At 42.5% G+C, this 21,410-nt stretch overlaps 1 protein-coding gene across 1 annotated transcript in view; it reads left to right on the forward strand.

Moving 5' to 3' along the window:
• SORCS3 (sortilin related VPS10 domain containing receptor 3) overlaps positions 1-16,826 on the forward strand; it is a 620,228-nt gene extending 603,402 nt beyond the window's left edge. The window contains exons 21-27 of the mRNA XM_024121368.1: positions 435-558; positions 2,173-2,285; positions 6,003-6,134; positions 7,880-7,979; positions 8,944-9,049; positions 14,618-14,778; positions 15,544-16,826. Of these exons, the coding sequence (XP_023977136.1) occupies positions 435-558; positions 2,173-2,285; positions 6,003-6,134; positions 7,880-7,979; positions 8,944-9,049; positions 14,618-14,778; positions 15,544-15,608 (801 nt within the window). The 3' untranslated portion in view covers positions 15,609-16,826. The remainder of the gene's footprint in view (positions 1-434; positions 559-2,172; positions 2,286-6,002; positions 6,135-7,879; positions 7,980-8,943; positions 9,050-14,617; positions 14,779-15,543) is intronic.
• Positions 16,827-21,410: the final 4,584 nt, after the last annotated feature.

Consider the following 21,410-nt stretch of genomic DNA (forward strand, 5'->3'; position numbering starts at 1 on the left):
TGTGGTCACTTCTCTGAAAAATCTTACGGCCCAATGGAATACAGGATGAAAATATAAGTGAAACGGAATATTAGAGGAAAAGAGAAAAATGATCGCCTATTCCCAGAGTCACTAGGAATAGATTACAAAAATGCTTCTACTTTGCCCCAGGAGAAGTAGAATGACATGCAAAATCCAGGGTGCCCAGTCTTATCTTCATCTCTCAGAATTAACATTTTACAGTGCATTTCAAGTATATTAATGCTCTTCCTGGATACTGGATATACACTCACAGTTTTAGAAAGCTGTGCATTTTTTTTTTCCTTTTTCATGTTAGGATCCCTTAGGGATATGCAAATGCTATGCAGATTGGTGACAGTCTGAGATTTACAGGAAAGGAGGGAATCTGATATCCCATAAAGGACTAAATAAGTATTCCTGCTTCTCTCTTTTAGCCCCTCATCACCTTGGACAGCAGCATTTCCTTCACATTCGTAGCAGAGGGAACCAATACCATCACTGTTCAGGTGGCTGCTGGAAATGCCCTCATCCAGGACACAAAAGATATCGCAGTTCACGGTAAGCCCCGTGATGCCCCTTCCTGCCCAGCCAATCCCCTCCATACACCATAGCAGCAATCGCTGACTGCTTTGGAAATGCCCCAGGGCATAGGAAAATTAGGTAGGTCCACAAAAGGTATCCAAACCTACTTCTTACCTTGTTCTTGAATAGATACGGAGGTTGTTAGAGAAGCAGATCACGGACAGGCATTTCTCGTCTTCTGTGATGCGTCTGCATCAAAACCTGATGGTCTCATTAGACAGAGATGTATCACAAGTTGAAGGAATGCTGAGCTGGAAAGACTATCATAGAAGCATCTAGATCTGATGATCTGCCAAGGTATCTCTCACACACATGTGGCATCCATTCTTTGTTAGGATGGGGACCAGTGATTTCAAAAGCTGGAGGAGTCATGGTCCCTGCTCTTGAAGAACTCACAGCTTAGGTACTGAGATGAACTACACATAACTGATGTGTTTTCTTTGTTGTTTGAGATTCTGATCTTTGGCTGCAAAGGCTGAGACTAAGGCTGAGAATAGAAAGACAGAGCAAGGCAGGAGAGTGGTCAATAGGGCCACCATTCTGTTCTCAATCCTGGAGAACCACTCTTAATTTTTAAATTTCTTTTAAATCAAATTGTGCTTCTACCACCATCCTACAAACCTCCCACATACCCTAAAAACAGCCACTATACCAGGGTTTTCCAGAAAGTTGTACTGAGTGAGGTACGTGATCCTCTGACTCAGTCTGTATTTCTTCCACCTCACCCCAGGTGAGTGCCTTTTCCTACAACTCTGCAAACTTGAGGCTCAGGCTCTCTCATCGGGCACCTGGAAGACTTTAAGTAAACATTTTTATTGGAATGTAAGTGGGAATGTGGGGTTATTAGATGCAAACTATTGGATAAACAACAGGGTCCTACTGTATAACACAGGGAACTATATCCAACCTCCTAGGATAAACCATAATGCAAAAAATATAAAAAAGTATGTATATAACTGAGTCATTTTGCTGTACAGCAGAAATTAACACAACATTGTACATCAACTATACTTCAATTTAAAGAAATTTTTTTAAATACAGAGAGGTGCACAGATCATAAGTGTTTTAGCTTCATGAATTATCACAAAGTGGACAGACCTGTGTACCTACCAATCAGATTGAGAAACTGAATGTTACCCACACCCTAGATACAGGGTTTTGACCTGTTTTCTAACCCCCTGAGGCAGTTTTTCTAGCAGGATCCATGGAACTAAGGGAAGGATAAGAAAAGGCTTCATTCTAATCTAGCCCAATTTATTAATGCTTTATTGTTGCCTCTGCATGATACCACCTACAGCAGCAAAAGTCCCCTTCTTCTGGAGTTTCACAATTTTCTTGCATTTCAGATAATGTTCATTTACAAGAAAAAGTCCTTAAGATTTTAAAAACAAAAATGGTAGGAGCACAAATTTACTTCCAGTCACCAAATGCCACTTTGTTTTAGAAGCCAAGACACAGGCTGAAAGGAAGGACTTTGAGATGAGGCCACATGAAAGACTGTGCCCTTTCCCTAAAGCACAGTGATCATGGAGTCCCCCTTGCCTATCACGCCCTCTCTCAGCCTCACTCACACAGGCTCTCTCCTTGCAGAATACTTTCAGTCCCAACTCTTATCATTCTCTCCTAATCTGGATTACCACAATCCTGACATTCCGGAGTGGAGGCAAGATATTGCCAACGTGATCAAGCGGGCTCTGGTGAAAGTAAGTTGGCTTTTTCTTTGCTTAAATGTTTATGAATAAAGAACAAGATGCTGTGGTCCAGAATACATTTTCATGGATGCAAACCACCATTCCGCAGTTAAGTAAAGATTATTTCTCTGTAAAAAGAGAGAGAGCAAAGAAGAATAGGGGAAGTGAAGGATGGGAAGGAAAGATGGAGAGATTAGGCGGAGAGAGACAGAGACAGAGAATCAATCCGGTGTTCAAGGATGGGCAATTGGCCCCATCTTAATCCTAAATTTTTCTAAGACAGAAAATTGACCCCTTTAATGAAATGATGGCTGGGCCACTCATTGAGTCTTTACTAGTATCATTCATTTGGTTGGCTGTTTGCCCACCAAGGTTTGGGGTTTTTTTGTTTGTTTGTTTGCTTTTGTTGTTGTTTTTTAACCAGTCAGACTTCAAGACTCCCACTGACCATATGTGGCCATTAGAAGGCTGCAGGTCAGGAAACGGAGCATGGCAGCAGACTCTGGGGTTATAGAGTTTGCCCAAGGTCATATTTTCCTTAGACAGAGTTGAAAGTTGAAAGGGTTTTGTCAACCCTTTGCTCAGACCTAGGCACTGGACTATAATAGTGAATAAAACATGGTCAATTCAAATGTAGAGATAAGTCTAATATGCGGCTAGTTCTATGGTAGAGGCATGGCCAGCATTTCAAAAGAGCACAGAGAAAAGGGCAGTTCACTCTGTCCAGGAAAGTTCAGGCTTCTCACACATTTGTGATTCAGTAAATACTTGTGAACTATTAGAATAGTCTTTGGAGGGGATACTTGAACTCTGTTTTAAAGGAGAAATAGTAGTTAAAAGAGAGAGGATGATGTCTTTCAGGTAGAATGAACAGCATGTGCAAAGCCAGGCTCAGTGGAAAGCACAGCATATTTGGGACATGGCAGTTTAGTGTAGCCAATCTATAGGTTATAAGGGCAGGTGTGAATGATGTTGAGCAGGGATGGATTGGCCAGTTTGTAAAGGGTCTGAGAAGCCAAAAGGGGTTTGACATACATCCCGTAGGCTCTGGGAAGTGTTCTTTCTTTATTAGCTTGGGTTGACCAAAAAGTTCATTTGGGTTTTTCCGTCAGATGTTACAGGAAAACCCGAACGACAATAGATTTATGTTTCAGACACCCATTCTGGTGGCGATACAGAGGATGGGCTCCAGAGGTGGGAAAGTGAATAGTGTAGGGGGAGATTTCACAAAAGATGACCAGTTAAAAGACTACTGTGATCCTGAAGAGGGACGATTCAAAGGCTTACTTAGGCAGTTGAGCGATAGAATTGGTGACTAATAAAATACAATGTGGATGAGAGGGAGGGAGAAACTATCTGATTTTAAGAGTAGGAAGGAGAGGGTTTTCCTTGCCATTGATCCACATGGTGACTGTGTAGGAGAAACATGCTTGGGGAACAGTAATCGTTTGGTCTTTTATATGAATGTGGAGCACGTGAGAAACAACTGGATGAAGATAAGCAAGAGAGTTGAAGATATGGACGGGGGATCAAGTGAGGTTTCCGTGGGAGGTAGCAATGTGGGAACTGAGGCTGTGGAGCTCTTTAGATTCCCCCCACCCCACCCTGAGAGGGAGAGGGGGCAGGGCAGAGGTGGATGCCGATGCTTCCCAAGGCAGAAGAGAAAGATCCAGGGAAGGACATGGAGAAGAAGCTGCCAGGAAGGAGGAAGCACAAATAAAAGAGAATGATATGGGAGCATTCCTGGGGGGAGTTTTCCACAAGAAGAACTTCACCTCACATCTTTTTATAAAGCGATTGTTCCTAGAGAGGGATGAAAATGAAATGGGTCTTGTATGCCTTCGACTGTGAAACATCCAGGTTTGTGTGGGATTTTGTATGACTGGAGTTAGGTCCCTCCAAGGTCCCTAACCAAGTGATGCACCCTGAGACCACTCTTCCCTGGGGCACAGGGTCACACCAGCCACAACACTCATAGGCTCATCCCCTTTCTCTCAACTGGGTGATTGTCCGACCTCAGTCTGGTCTCTGAGACTTACTTCCCCTGGCAGGTTAGGATAAAGCCATCTTGCCTCCCGGTAGGAAACTGAGGTATCTGGCAAAGCCTCTTCAGGCTGCACGGGGATGCCTCCCCACTTTGGAGGGCTTTTCAGGCTTCTGACTGCCGCTTGCTACTTCTCTGCAGGTTGGCACGCTCTCTTTCCTGCATCACATTCCTGAGCGTTAACTCCAATCTCTAGTTCCAAATACGAATCAGAGCTGAGCTAATGGGAGACAACCCCTCCACTTCTGTTCAATCCAGTGTCTATTCTTTCCTCCAGGTCAGGCATCGTTTGGAACAATGAGGTAGCCACAGATTTCGCCCCCCCGCCCCCCTGGAATGTCTGGGCAAACGTATAATAAGAAGTTATCAGAGAAAAGAATGTAGCAGACAGACATACTCATATGTTACCGTGGACATGATCTAAGTTCCTTTCATGGTAATCTGGAGGTGCTGGGGACGAGAGACTGACACGGAACAGGTCACTGCGGGCGAGATGGTCAGGGTAGACTTCTTGGAGGAGGCAGGTGTTTCAGCCAAGTCAAAAACTATATATATCGTGTTTGGATTGACAGAAGAAGTTTTGTTCTGGATATAAAGACCTTCCAGAGACACGTAGGAAAGAACAGGCCTACTCTTTACACGGGAGAACTCAGAGTTGTGTTTTCTTAAGGAATTTGCCTTCAGACGGAAGCTTACGTTTAGTTTTTATCCAAAAACGATATAATCCTTTTACTAAACACTCAGGAATAGAAAAATTCATTCACTACTTCAACATCTTAACAGAACTTTTAGTGCTTTGTTTTATTTTTTATGTTTATTTTTTATTTTTATAGAGTTGTAACCAAAGAAATGTGAGGTAATATATCAGAATACAGCTGTCATTAAGTGTTTTTCCATGTTGCCTCACTGTACTAATTATCATCTTAATGGTAGTATAACCATTATTTACTTAACTTTTTTGAATATTTGAGTCTTTCTCATTTATTTGACATAATGTTCTGAGTGTTTCTTCCTCCATATGGTTTTTCCTATATTTCGGATCATTTCTTTAGGACAAACACTCCAAAGTTAGTAACTGAATGAAGGGTCTGAATATTTTTATGACCTTCCAGTAAGCCTTTTGAAAACCAAATTGGCAATATGTATCCATTTTTAGTGCTGCCAGCAACAGTGGAGGAAACGTCTTAATTGAAGCCTCACCAGTATTAGCTACTGTAACTTAACAAAAAAATCCTGCTTTAGTAAGTGAAAACAAGAGCTGCTTTGCTCTTTTTTTTTTTTTTTTTTTTTTTTTTGCGTTTTCCCCTGTTTGTTTATAACTTCTTATTCTTCATTTGGAGCCAGTCTGTTCATGTTTTAGCCAGAAGCTCTAGTCCTCTTAGTGCAGAAAAATGGAAAATATGGGAGGAGCTTTTGCCAATATTGCCAGCAAACAGCATTTTGAAAACCATTTGTAGTAGTATTTTAGTTTCAGTACAAATGTATATAAGAGCAGAGGAGGAAGTAAAACGAATAATTCTCTACCTAGCAGTTCAAGGGGAAAACAGAAAAGAAGCCTGGATATATACTGGAAACTGTGCCTTAAATGCTGCATTTAAAAAAATGTATAGTCCATATCCTCGTTATTGACTTGGGGAAGGCTGGCTCCCCCAGGACCCCATTCTTTGGTCTAAACATCTTTGCAGGTAACCAGCATCCCAGAAGAGCAGATCCTAGTTGCCGTGTTCCCTGGCCTCCCCACTTCCGCAGAGCTCTTCATCCTTCCCCCCAAGAACTTGACAGAGAGGAGGAAAGGCAATGAAGGGGACCTGGAACAAGTAAGTGAAGGAAAACTAACTTGGTAAGAGTCTTGCCTCCACCTCATAATCTAAGGGGACACAAAGTATTTCCAGCCAAAAAATGAGATGAGCCCTTTCCTACGGGTCCATCAGACGGTCACTCTTTGTCCAGCACCCAGGGCTTTGGAGAGCAATCAGCCTTTCCTAGAATAAACACAAATGCATAGACGCTGGAGCATTCAGCTACACAGGAAAGAAGAGTACCCCTGAAGTCATTCATTCCAACAGTTGCCATTCCTGCAAACTTGCTCATGTCTCCCACCCAATGACTTGTTCTGGGGAAAAGAGATGGGGGAGATGAAGAGAGGAATTTGAGTTTCCCTATCTATTTCTGGGAAAATGTGCTTCCTGTCTTTAAAGATCCTAGTCAATAGAAGTTCTGCTTCTAGGAAGAAAATGAACTGCTTTTAAACATGTGTCTTTGGAAAGAGACCGATTGCCTCATCTTGCTTTGACTAAGGAAGCAGCATTCCCCAAAGGGATCGTGATTTACTCTCCTTACCGAATGGCATATAGTTCTTGTGATCTGCATACTAGCCTAGAAGTGAAGTCAGTGGTGGTCCCATGGTTCTCCTTCTCTTCCTGCTCTTGCTGGGGTCTTAATTGGCCGTGCTTTGCTTTACCCTTCCATGCTCCTGTGATGCTAAGTTAGAAGCAGAAATAAGTGAGAAGGAGGCTGCTAAAAATCAGCGCGAATCACGCACATTTGCTCCCATACGAGTTAATCATCGTACAGATGTCTTCCACACCCCTCTACTACTCACCTAGCTGTCACCCCACCCCCACATCCATCCACAGTCCTCTGCGAGCTGCACAGATGCCATCATGGTCAGTCTCTCTGGAAAATGAAGCGGATCCTTGCATTGCAGGGCTGCATATTGAAATTGGCCAGATATAAATTCAGCTTCTCAATGCGTACATCACTCTTACAAGACCTCTTTACTCTGAAATAGCAAGTGGCATGTGTGAACTATATTGGGAAGCTACAATATCCATCCATTTAGATAAATAGGTAATTACGGTGATGAATAGCAGCTGTGATATTAAGGCACGTACAGCGAGATAAGAGTTGGGGACAACAGCCTCAGCTTTCATGTGGGAATTACACAGTGATTAAATCGATGTTACGTGTTCAGAGACTTGCTGGGGAAAAGTAAAGAGGAAGAATTATCCCATAAAAAGGAGGCAGCTTCTCCTTTAATGTTTGCCTCCCATAGTCTCTAAAAGAGAAACAGCAGAGGAGTGGGCTGGGGTGTATGTGCCTGCTTTAATCCTGGCAGGGGCTTCTCTACCCTGTGCATATTTCTTGCTCAGATTAAAGAACTAACGGTTGGTCAGTTGACTTTCTTTCATTGGGACCCACAACAGGTCTCTCTATGGAAAGTTATACAGGCTTAAAAGGCACTGAACTGGGAGTTGAATGAAACCTCTACGTCTGTTGTCAACTCGAATTCACTAGGTGACTGTGGACACGCCTCTCTCTGTCTCACTCTCCTCTCCAGTATAAGCGAAGAATACCAGCTGTGCCCTTGGCTTCACAGGGCTCTAGGGGCTGGGCGAAACAGATGGATAAAAATGTTCCAAAATCCTGTCCTCTGAGTGAACATGGTCATTTTTTGCCTATTGACCCTGGTTTCTTATTCCATGAGGGAGCACCGTCACATGACATTTCTTCCCATGCAGCCTCTTTCTCTCTCTCTCTCTCTCTTTTTTTTTCTCCCCAGATTGTAGAGACGCTGTTTAATGCTCTAAACCAAAATTTGGTCCAGTTTGAGCTGAAGCCAGGGATTCAAGTCATTGTGTATGTCACACAGCTGACTTTAGGTGAGTGCCTGTTGGGATTCGTGGAGGGGGGGGATGAGTATGGTGCTCTGATATCCTGGAGACAAAAGGAAGGAGATAGTTACCAAACACTTTTCCATAAATGCCCGTAAATGGCTTTGTGTAGTGATGGCAAAGAAAGATTAATCACATCTTTCTTGAGGCTTCCTGTTAAGGTGACAAGAAGACTTTCTTAGAAGTGGCTTTGCTGTTGAATTCCTTGATGATCTTGGGGAAAAACCTACAATTTCTTTGGGCTTTGGACTTTATTATGTTTTTTATCTATAACAGTTGGGGTTATATGAGGTAGTCCTCAAGCTCTCTTAATTTCTATGATTCTCCGATTCAGTGAATCTTGGTTGGAAGACTAGATCAAATAACTTTAAAACTCTCTTTGATTTATAATGTGTAACTCTAAGTAGAAAAAGTGACTGGCTCCAGGTGGTTGATTTGTGAAAGGAATTTAAAAAGGCATGTCCCATTGGGCATCCACCTCTGGATCTCTGGGAAAGCCTATGTACTAAACGTTTCTAATTAATAAAAACTTTTCAGATGAGGAGATTCCAAATGTACCCATCCAGCAGTGTTTTACCACAATGGTGTAGAGGAAGAGATTGAAACACTCCGTCAGTGTTTAATCCAGAGTTCCCAATGGGCCACCTATAATCATGTTGACAGGCAATCGGGCTGTCCAAGAGAAAGAACGTTCAAGCCCTATTCCTACTCCCCTTAGCTGCGTACAGTTTATACAAGGAGCAGCAAGTTTCCCCAGGCAGAGCAGATCCCTAAGAAGCTGTAGATCAGGGGTACCATTCTCATCATTGAAGCCAAGCTTCCTCTGCCCAGATAGCATGCAGGACAATTGGAGGCTGGATATAAGGATGGAGACCAACTGGCTTCCTTTCTCCAACGGATACTCCCTCCAGCTAATAGCTTCCAAGTGAGCAAGTCTGTTCTTTCTTCCTAGCTCCACTGGTCGACTCCAGTGCTGGCCACAGCAGCTCAGCCATGCTTATGCTCTTGTCAGTGGTGTTTGTCGGCCTGGCTGTGTTTTTGATCTACAAATTTAAAAGGTATGTGCTACCATCATTCAGTTTTAATCGTGGGGCTAGATTCATGGGAGCTGATTCCTCCTGTAACCGACATTCCTAAACTCATCCTAAATAGGTGATTTTAACTGTCCCTGAAGCTCTGCTTGGCATTGGCGAAGAACAGGAATGGTTTAGGGTCAGGGAATAAAGGAGCTTAAGAATCTGAACGCTCTCTAGTTTATAATTACGTTGAGTTAGGAAGATGAGGGGTAGCCTATGAAATCGGTTAATTCTCTTCAAGAGAAGTTTGAGGGGTTTTCAAACCTCACCTAAGTTTCTAAAGTAAGGTCTCAAATATTTAAGAGATCTTTTTTTACAGCTTACCACCCATTCAGGGTGGTTAAGTGGAGAAAATGCAGCTGAAATCTGGTTATGCATATATGCACACACACATATTTTCTTATCTTGTATTGCTGATATCCAACATCTCTGCTTAAATTTGCATGCCAAAATATACAGTTTTATATCCCTCCTTATTTTTCCTGTTTCTAGAGGGAAATTGATCAGGAAAACCAAACCCCACATGTATTCAAAAGTTATTTTTGAAGGCCAGAGGCGGGGTGATATAATAGGATACTTATTAAAAACAAGAAATTGCAATCAATAATTCTGTACCATTTTTTGAATAATGTAATACATCTACCAAGAGATATGCTGGTTAAGAGTATGAACTTGAAAATCAGACCCAATTTTTTGTTTTTTTTTGCGGTACGCGAGCCTCTCACTGTTGTGGCCTCTCCTGTTGTGGAGCATAGGCTCCGGACCCGCAGGCTCAGCGGCCATGGCTCACGGGCCCAGCCGCTTTGCGGCATGTGGGATCTTCCCGGACCGGGGCACGAACCCGTGTCCCCTGCATCGGCAGGCGGACTCTCAACCACTGCGCCACCAGGGAAGCCCCAGACCCAATTTTAACTTTCAACATTTGCAACCTTAGGCAATTGATTTTGCCTCTCTAAGCCCTCATTTCCTAATGTGTAAAATGGAAAAACAATAATACTTTGTAGGTTTGCTATATGTTTTCAAGGTAATAATATCTATATCTAGTACATAATAAAAAATCACAAAAGCTAAGCTGCTATAAATAACATGCCTCCCAAAGGCTTCTCCTGTGTTACAAATTGGCACATAGTAGGGCTCAGACGTATCAGTGGCATAGAAAGGCATAGGAAGCCTGGGTAAAGTAAAAATATCATTAATTATTGTCAGATGAGTTTTGAAAGTATAACTTTCAAAAGTTATACTTTTGAAAGTCCTGGGAGTTTTTCTAGATGCTGAAGGTAATGCTTTTAGATTTTGGAAGAGATCAGTGGTAAAGGTGCTTCACTCTACCTCCCCCGCCCCCAGCCCCCATCAGCTCTCCTCTAGTGGATTTCTCAGGCTTAAAAACACCAGTTTTACTCAATAGACGTCTCAGCATTAGCCAAAACAGCAGGAATTCTTAAACACTCTCCACTAGAAGGACAGAGTGGGGTTTACGTTTCTATTCAATTTTTAGACCAGTTATGTGAGTTCACGTCCTCTTGGATCAAGATGGGTCAACCCACCTGCCATGTTCCCTTTGAAGAAGGGGAAAAGCCTTCATATCCAGTTAGCGAGCAAAGATTCAGTAGAGAAACAGTCTGGTCAAAGCAACACCCATTTATGGGTGTACTTAAGTTACACCCAAACCACACTTTTGTTCATTCAAGGATTTGGTTGTGGGGAAGACTGGTGGTTGCTGGGACATGAAGATCAGTTAACCCAAACGTATCACCTTCTGGCTCCTAGACCTGCATCCTCGCTGAGGACCAGGGCCAATAGAAGTCCTGCAAAGAGGTATTTGTGTCAGGTGTCTCAAAATTAAGGCAAGATCTGCCCTGTGACTTAGAAAGTTTTCTGCTCTCTTGTAAATGTTGCTGAACTCCATAGACAGTCAACTTACTCATGTCGCCATCCCTTAATGTGCAGACTTTAATACTTGAATCTATGCCAGTTAATGGCATCTCTGAATTATTCTACCTCTGTTGTCCCCAAATATCAGCCAACCCTTTCTATGTCCCTGGCAGGGAGTCAGGATACAGGAAACAAATACTAGTCAAACTGGATAAGCAGTTTGAGTCAATTAAGAGTAACCAATCATCAGTTACATTTTCTTTACTAGTCACCTTTTCTGGAAGTTTTCCTCCCAGTTCCCAAGCCCTTTGGCCGAGGTCCTTTTGGATCTCCCTTTGTTTCTTTGGTCTCCTTTCCTTCCTCACCACCTGGAACTCCAGTGATGGCTACATGGAGGGTGCATAGCTTGCTGACAAGTAAAGGTCAAGTTCTTATACTTGATTCCTAGAGTCTCCTCTGCTTCTTTCATTTCTGTCCAATAGAACTTTCTGCAAAGATGAAAACACTCCATAATCTATACTGTCCAATACAGTAGCCACTGGTATGGTGGAAAAACTGAATTTTTAATTTTATTTAACTTCAATTAATTCAAATTTAAATAGCTACAGCTGACTAGTAAACACTGATGGCACAGGCTAGGGAAAGGGTAATTCTGTTTCTGTTTCCAGATCACTGGCCATGCTGTTTTCAAACCCCAAAACTTTCTCTCTGCCATCTCCAGCATTAATTCATTAAGCCATTAATTTATTCAGAAAACATTTATTGAGCACCTGCTGTGTGCCAGGCACTGAAAACAACCTCAGTGTCCCAAGTGGTCACTTAATAGAGGAAGAACAGAATTATTTAAAGGAATCTTGGGGATCGTGGTAAGTCTATTCTCCTTCCTCTGTTAAGTGACCACATTTGATCTTATTCTTGGAGAGTGACTGCTATTTTGTGATGTCTTAGGCAATATAATTAAAAATCATTTCGAGGTGGCTTTTATTTTCTGAAAACTCTTCCTAACAAGACCTTCTTTCTGTACTGTAGGTTTGTTTTTTCTTATTATCCAAGAAAACTTTTGAAATTTTATATTTCTTCCAGTCTTTTTTCAGTAAGGCTTTCATCACAGTGCGAAGCCTACTTTCCTTTTTCTAAATTCCTCCCACGGACTTCTAATACTTAATCATAGTTGGAACAAACAAATAAAAACTGAAATTTATGAAAACCGATCCATCTTACTCCGTTTATTAAAACTTACATGAATGTATAGCCCAAGACGTGCCTCTAAATCTCATTTCCTACCTTTCTTATCTGCAAAAGCGGGGTTTAGTCTTGACTTACTGTCTCAACTGTCCTACAAGTGGATGTGTTAAGAAATAAAAAGCAATTTGAAAAAAATTTTAAATGCTGCAAGTTGTGACATAAAATTCATTCCCTTCCAACCATCTATTAAAAATATTGAAAAAATATGCCCGTTTTCAGAGATTAAAATAGAGTGAACAGTCTTTATAAGGGCAAATTTATCCAAATCCTCACAGGTATCAATCATTAAACAAGCAGGAAAGGGGAGGCAGTGACCTCTGGCTACAGCTCTGAAGTACCCAGACTTGTGTGATCAGGAATGGTTTGACTGCCCCCAGCACCTAATAAATATTACAGTTGATCCCAACGTTCATGAGTAATATGTACTTTTATGATTAGAAGAAATCTAAGTCGTTAGGCTGCCTTTCTATTTAGTTAAGAAGAAAGTAAGGGCCAGCATGAAATTCTAATTGCACACATTTAGGGAGCCTGCGGTTTGCTGCCTCACATAGAATCTCTTCACTTAAGCTTCTTGTAAATTATAGTAAGCTGGTTTAGACCAGTAGGAGTCAGGAAGACACCTCCCTTAATGTATGGAAAGCAACCGTTAAAAACATGAAAACTGGACATAAATGAAAAGTAGAAACTGTCCATGTTTTGAACATATTTTGGGATCTTTCCTTGCAAATTAGCTGTGGAAGACCTTATTAAATGCCTCACATTCTACCTCACTGCGGGGTTGGAGTAGGGAAGGGAATGTAGATGCTTGAAAATACCACTGGTTGGCACTAGGGCAACAGAGTGATTCTGCATAGAATGTTCTGGTTTGGGGTAGGTGTCAGATGTCTCAAGTTTTAATAACATCTATGCCAGTAATCAGCTTCATGAAACGTCTGGACTTCAGACCAATTTCCCCATCATTTAATGAGGTAAGAGAGGGCTCTTCTACCTGTAAAATTCTAAGATAAAAGTGTGGTCTTTTTGTTTGAGAACATAATATATGAAAATAGAAAGAGCATAGGCTTTGAGGTCATTTATTCATTTATTTGACAAATACTGAACGTAAACCACATGCCAAGCACTGTGCTAAGTTAAGTGTAGAGCAGTGAAAATGGAAAATGTCGACCTTGCAGACATGGGGCTTTTTGTGGGAGAGAAAGACAGACAGAAAACAAGTCCACACACATAGCCTATTCCATCACCCTAAACCAACACCCTATTCGTTTCTTTCATAGACACCATCCCATAATTACATATTTATGACAGGAGAGAGTGGGTGGTCAGGAGAGATTGGGTGGAGATTGGGTGGTCAGGAGAAGCCTCTCAGAAGTGACATGTAAGCCAAATTCTGAAGGACGAGAAGGACACCGTCACGAGAAGAGTAGAAGGAGGTGTGTTACAGAGGGAACAGTTGATTCAAACCTCGTCCCCAAGGTGGGGACGAGTCTGATGTATCGGAATCTTGAAACTCAAAAGTTTGGGTTTCAGACCAGCAGCATCAGTACCACCTGGGAACTAGGCAGAAATGCAGAATTTCAACCCATCCAGTTCAGGCCTATAGAGTAACAAATGCATTTTAACAAGAACCTGGTGAGGCATGAGCATATTGAAGTTTGAGAAGCGCAGGATTAGAAGAAGTCAAAGGAGGCTACAGAAGCTGGAACACAGTGGGTCAGGAGATGATGGAGATGGGTCAGGAGAGCAGATTTCAGTTTGAACCTACCTGCTCCTCCAACCTCAAGTCTGCCTGCCTTGTTTCCAAACCTCCTACCTTTGTGTCTTTGAAGGAAGTTATTTAGCTTCTCTTAATCCTTGCCTTAATCCTCTCCACAATCCTAAAAGAAAGCTATTGTTATTCCTATTGAACAGATGAGGAAACTGACTATGGAAGTATTTAAGATGCTTGGCCCATGGATGGTGTTCTAAAAATGGTAGCAATGGCTATAAGTCTTTTATTTCTTGGCTATTCATAAAGAAAACCAATGTGAATTGATGAAACTGATACAAACTTAGAAAAAGCTGTCTTTTCACTATGATACAACCTTATGAGTCTCAAAGTCCAGCTCCTTAGTAAACGTAATAACTGGTAAATGTTTTAAGGGTTTTAGTGCACACTTGGTCGATAGCATTGCCCTTCTGTTTACACCTGCTGGTTTTGTGTCTCAGAAGAAGGTGCATGCCTCCGGGAGTTCTGTGGCCTACATCTCCCCTGGGCATCTGGGTCCCTCCTTGTGTTCATTGGCCTCACGGGGACAGTATCTGGGTGGCCAGCCCCTTTCCCTGACATTGGTTCTGTAAATAGCTTCTTCCTCCACCTTATCACCCAGGATTTCCCAGTTGCCCCAGTTGGGCATGCCCCGTGATCGTAATCTGATTTTGCTCTGCCCCATGTAGGAAAATCCCCTGGATTAACATCTATGCTCAAGTCCAACACGACAAGGAGCAGGAGATGATTGGGTCAGTGAGCCAAAGTGAAAACGCCCCCAAAATCACACTCAGTGAATTCACCGAGCCCGAGGAACTGCTGGACAAAGAGCTGGACACCCGGGTCATAGGTATGTGTGCTGGTATCGCCAGGCTCCCGAGTCCTCTGTCCTCCAGACCCTGAGTCAGCCAGCCCACGTGGTCTGTCCTTCAGGTAGGACTAGTCTGGAGGGTGGGGGAGAAAACAGTTGGCTACAGCGACATAATCATGTTTTCAAGTGTCCGCCACCTCTGACCGCATGAAATTGGCAGAACTTTTTTCTCTTAGAAGCAGATCAAGATCAAAAGTGCTGGAGTCCGAGTGGGAGAGGGATGAGGCCAACTATTACTGTTGGACTTTATTTTTTCTACAAAGCAAAAGCATTATACGTCCCAATGATCACGTGAATAGGAACTCTGCCATCAGATAGCCCTGGATTCATTTTCTTGCTCTACCAATCTTCTAGCTCTGGGACCTCTCTGAGCCTCATATTCCTCATCTGTGAAATGGGAATAATAGTATCTGCCTTCTAAGATTGTTGTGATCATGAGATGACATACATCATTAGCACAGTGTCTGCCACATAATACGTGTTCAATACCTGTTGGCTATTAGTATTGTGATCAGCAGAGTATAAGATGGCAAGGTATTGCTCCTACCTTGTGTGCTGGGGTGGGAGACGGCAAACGTTAAACGTAGGTAAGATAAGCCAGTGAACTGGTAGGATAGACTACCCAGGTGCCCTATTTCATAAGCACACATGAAGGTGGCTTGGTATTTAGCAGTAAATAAAGCACAGACCCACTCCCTTGTGACAGGTACATCCTTACCTCCCTCTGTCTTCTCTCCCCTGCAGGAGGCATTGCCACCATTGCAAACAGCGAAAGCACAAAGGAGATCCCCAACTGCACTAGTGTTTAATACCAACAAGCCACGTGGTCAACCATCTTTCTGACTTTTTATTTTTGATGGTTCCTATTACTCTTATTATGGAAAAATGAAAATGTCTTTTTTTACCTTTTGTTTACCAAGGGCCCCTTCATAAATAGCAGGCAGATGCTTAGCTTTGGGAGGCGAAGGCATTCGTAACTGATTAAAATGAGACACAAAGAATAAATGGCTGTATTTGTGCTAAGGGCAAAGGATGTCTTCCCATGGCTTTCTTGCTTTATTCTGCCATTGATAGTGCAAGGAATCTTGTTTTCCTTGCCGTCTTTCTTTCTTTTTATGTTTTAAGTTGGGTTGGCTTTCCACTCCCATCCTCCCCCCCCCACAAGCCCAAATCACCAGTACCCCCCTCCTCCCTCCCAGCACGCACCTAAAACCTAAACCATTTCCCAGTTAGGTCCGCAGGAGGAAGGTTGGTGGGGAGTGAGCGTAGCTGCAGGAAGCGTGCACACCTGTCGGAAGAGGCCCTGCCCCGTGCATGTCCATTGCAAGCTGCAGATGGCTTATTGTATATAGTCACAATGTAAGTAGCTCTTTATTTCCTGAGAAATAATTTAATGTTTAGTAAAAAAGAAAACAGAAAAAAGAAAGATGCGTCTGTTGGCTTATGCACCCACCTTCAGAGCTCACCTCCCCCCAGGCCTGCTTGACGCTGGGTTCTGGATGCTCTCCAGTTGTCTGTCACACTTAACTCTTGCATCTCTGTGTCCCTGCCATCGCTGGTTTCTATTTCTGTATATAAAGGGGGGAGGGGGGAGGGCTTCTTTGAAACACCTATCAAAGGAAGGACGAGAGTGACATCATAGAACCTGGGTTTTTTTTGTCCCATCAGTGATGTGAAAGAAGTTGCCAGATGAAACCCACTACAGACTTCAAACTGAAACCCAGATAGGGAAAGAAGGCTTCCCCTCCAAAAGGATGAGGTTGAGGATAGCTATTGGCCTGAGGTTTTCTCTAAAGAAGCCAGGCAATGGATCTAAAAAGATGACATTCTGTTTTCCGGTTGGATTCCATGGAATTGAATAATGCTTATGGGGAATTCTCTGGCTATTCTTACCCCAGAAAAGTCCCTTGGACACTAGGTTAAGCCCAGTGAGTGCCTCAGCCTGGGAGAAGTTAGAGGTGGGAGGGAGCTGGCCTTCGTGGAATCCTGTGACCGTGCAAACCCTGCAGGCCCCAGAGGGGTGTAGCCTTTAATGATCTTAGTCAAAGTTGATTCTCGCAAAGCTGTGCTGCTTGCTTGTCAGATGTACACAGGTACACAACTTCCTTAAAGTCAAATGTCTACCTTCAGTTGCCTGAAGGCAGTTCTTGCATCTGGGGCGAGTGACTTTCAAAGCCAGTGTTCTTTTTTCCTGCATCCCAGCCCCTTCACACGGTTCATGTGTCAGTTCTTTTTAGGAGGGTCACTTTAAGCCATGCTGTAAGCATTGTTTTCTTTTCAGGATCAACCTGAGCGTACTTGTTTTATAAAAATGATATACTGTATATATATATATATACATATGGGAGAAAAGGCTGAATTTTTTACCTGTTCATTTTTGTGGGATATTGTTCACATCGTTCTCTGTGAGACCCTGAGAGAATGTGACCTTGAGAAATCGGACTGGCTACATCATAGATCAGAATTAGGAATATTTCTAAAGACCTTGCTGTTTCGTTTCAAGGGTTAAATGGGGCAGACAATTGCAATACTTGTACTAAACACTGGATTACAAATGCATGAGTCATATCTATATATACAGTATATGTACATATACTGTTCTTGGTTTTATCGTTCCATTTGAATATTTCTACTGTAAAAAAAAAAGACAGTGGTTTTGAAATTGTTGAAAATAAATGTATTTTTGTACATCAAAGCTACATACCTGGCTGAGAGTTCTCTCTTTGGGCAATTGTCTTGATCTGTTGTATTGTTCAACTATTGCTGCAATAATGCTCCATGGGAGAAAAAAAAAAACGACTAGCTTATGACAACAGATATTGATGTTTTGCTTGTGAGTCTTCAGGTTGGCTGTGATTGGGGCGAGCTCAGTTGGGAATGACCAGGTTCTCCTGGGCTAGTTTGGGTGCAGGCTTCAGTTGTTTGAAGTCTTCTGCATGAGTTGTCATCATTCTGCGACCAGCAGCTACCCAGGGCATGTTATTTTCATGGTGGATTACAGAATTCCAAGTGAGGCCAGCAGCATACTCTATCCTCCAAGGCCTTGGCTCAAAACGGCCCCTCTATTTACTGTCACTGACGTTCCATTAACTAAAGAAAACCATATGGCCACGTTCAACATCAGTGAGCTAGGGAAATAAACTCCGGTGCAAAGCATTACTAAATTACATGGCAGAAGGTGTGGATATATAATTCCAATCTACGGAGGGTAAGAAGAATTGAGAACAATAGTTCAACCTGTGCTACCTACTCGGTTTCTCTGACCCCCCATGGGGAACTTACATTAGATGGCCCATTTGAATCAGTATCCAAGTTTCCCATCTCAAATGAGCAGAAGTCTTGGTAACCCCAAGGCCTTTGAATCCGACACAAGCTCCCAGTGAGTGGTAGAGGTGGGGCTCCAACTCAGGTCTTAAAGATTTCAACAGGAGAAATGAAAAGAGGAGAGGGAACCAACATGACATATATCCTTTTTTAAAACCTTTTTTATGCGGTTTGATGCATCAAACCGGCAACAAATCTCTCTCCTACACCAAGTAAGGAATTTGGAAGGAGGAGAAACTGGCTGTCTTGTACATAGGTAATAATGGAATGTGAACTAAGTGCCTAGAATGAGGGCTGCAAGTTAGAGTTTTAATTATTTATTGTTCAAAATATGTGATAAATTTCCATGGATCCCAGAAACCCAAGAAACCAGAAGTTTTGGTCAATAATTCGCTCCCATATTTTGGATACTGACTGACTATTCTGGAATCATATTTTCTGAACTCAGTTGAAGATATAGGATTAAACAAAGGTGGTTTTCTTTCCATTTGTGAATGTATTTTAAAATTGTGTATTATTCTTGGTATATCTTTTCTTGAGTTATACTCACCTTTTAAAAAAATTTACATTATGTAAGTACCTTCCTCAAATATTGAGAATGTCACATGGTACCTCTAAAAGAAGCAGTGAGTTTTTGGGTCTAACTCCAGTGGTTTATAACATAAAGTGCCTAGACATCTTTAAGGGATTTTTTTATGGTTTTGAACTTCCCCAATAATGTGAAGTATCTAATAGTCCTATCCCAAGTCAAAGGAGAATTAGTTTTTGCTTTCCATGAGATCTGAGTTCTTCTCATGTTAATTTTATGTCCCGGTTGATAAAATTGCTCCACCAGAGTAAAGAGGAAGAAAGTGAAATAAAGTGGTAAAACAGTGTGAGTCAGTTGGTTCATTCGGGCAAACTCATGCTATGAATATAGCCTCTGTATCCACCACCAGCGTAGGCCTGTCAGATTTCTCAGTAGAAGGCAGGCAAAGGCAGACAGCAGAGGGTGTGAGTGGCTTTGTAGCTAGTTCTATGCAGGGTCTCTCACCAGTGGTGAGGATACTGCATCAGGACTGTCTTCTCTAAGGCACTTCTAGACCGGAGAAGTAAGCTTGCAGAAGTATTCTGGGGCTAGATCCCAGCATCAAAAGCAGATTCTCTGAGGATTCTCATGTGCACTAAAGTTCAAGAATAACTGCTCTATCTGCCACTAAAATAGTTCAGGGAGAGTTACAGGTAAAAGTCACCTCCCCTGGCTCCTGTTACCGTGATACAAGGCACCTTAATCTACAGAAGTGAGAACAGCTTCCAGATTTGCTCATTTCCTCCTGGGCAACAGCTGCAACTGTGGGAGAGTCGCCCGATTGAGTTATCTAAAACAAATCACATTATGAGTCAAGGTGGTGATGGATTGTGCCTTGGAACAAATATTAAGCCGGGAATTAGGAGATCTCTGACTTTTAGCAAGTCATTCTAGACCACAGTTTCCTTATTTGTAAAAGGAAAACACTTTATGGCCTGCCTTACTGGCTAGTTTTGATTTCCAGAGATGTGAAAAGCATACTGCCAATTCCAAAATTATAGAGAGATGACTAGTACTTAGGAGTACTTAAGAGAACTCTCTTCTTCTGTAGAGGGATAAACTGAGACTCAGAGAGGAAAGTGATTTCCCTAAGGCTACACAGCAAATTAGTGCAGAGCTGAAGATAGGATCCATGTCCTCTTTACTGTAGGGCAGTATTCTTTCTACCACGCGCCTCCCCAGCAAATGCAAAACTGATTGGACTGCCCATCACTGAGGGTCAGTCGAGAGCCTGATGGATATGGCAATATGGCCCCCGTATTTACAATGTCCAGAACGCTTTAGAATCTAACTTCCCGAGTGGGCTCATCATTCAGTGGCTCACGACTCTCCACATGCCATTGCCCTGCTGATGCACTGGTCTAGTTGCCCATGGCCTGATGCCTAGCTTCCCTCACTGGACTGAAATAAGGCTGCTCAACAGACAGCTGCCAGACCCCAGCTTCACACACTGCGCTGCTCTCCTTTTAAAGCATTTGGCCTTGTTCAGAGGGAAGAAGGCCAGAGAGCAAACATAAGCAATGGGAATGCCTCATCCTGACACGCCCCAGATCCTGCCAAATTCTCTTGTCTGGTTCAGTGGTACTGCCAAAGGGGCCATGTAGTCCAACGATTACCTCCCAAAGCACTACTGCATCTCGATGTCCCTTAAACTTAGTTTAATTACTGCTAACTTTACAGTAGCAGAGTTAAATTGCTCTTTGCCTCTGTGTTTTCAGGCTGTATATCATTATGAGATACAGGTTCATTCAGAGAGGAACCAGTGGGACATTGTATATGAAAAACAACAGCGAGCCTCTGCTAGTGTTCAATTTATTTGGAGACTCAGATTCTCAATAAAACTTGAATGCACTGCTTTTTTAATTATCTGAGACCCAGAGGGGTAAAATGACATCATCAGGGTCCAGTTTCCCTATCTATAAACTGAATATAATGACATCAACCTCACAGTGCTGGAACCAAGATCAAATACGATAAAACTTGGATAAACCCACAATAACTAGACCTTGACAAGTAATGAATTGAATCTGAGAAGCTCTAGTATTGTGCTAGATCCTTTTCCTCTGTCCTTCCTGGCCTCAAGTTATAAAAATTATCTTACCAGTCTTTCACCAAGGGCTGTACTGCTAGAGAAAGAATTCAGAATTACTTGACATTACGTCTCCCCCGTCTGGAAGAGATTTTTGGTTAAAATCCACTGTTTACACTTTGTTCCCAAAAGTCACTGCTTAACTTTATTGCTTTTTGTTGTTGTTGTTAATATAACTGATCTAATTTTCTTTGGATCGTATGGAGGGGGCAAGAAATGGACACTTGAATTAAGGGCTACCAGAAACGCCTCATAAAATTAAAGACTGGAGGCTCTCAGGTCCTGAACCATGCTCAGCCTTGCTGAATGTGGCGATGCCCTGGAGAGAGCCACGCTGCTGGACAGAAACAGTTCGGCCTTGCTTGTTGATGGTTTTGGCTCCTTTATAACATAACTTGCTTCTTATATACACTCTCTTCTCCTACAAAGTTTTTGTGGTGTACATTTCCAGGTCCTGGGGTTCCTCAAAGCCTCTCTGAGGGTCACTGACTTGAGTTCCTTTATCTTCATACATTGAAAAATAATCAGATAAAACAATTCTTTGTAAAAATATACCTTTTAGGGCTTCCCTGGTGGCCCAGTGGTTGAGAGTCTGCCTGCCGATGCAGGGGACACGGATTCGTGCCCCGG

This window comes from Physeter macrocephalus, chromosome 20 (assembly GCF_002837175.3).
Source record: "Physeter macrocephalus isolate SW-GA chromosome 20, ASM283717v5, whole genome shotgun sequence".
Taxonomy (NCBI): Eukaryota; Metazoa; Chordata; class Mammalia; order Artiodactyla; family Physeteridae; genus Physeter; species Physeter macrocephalus.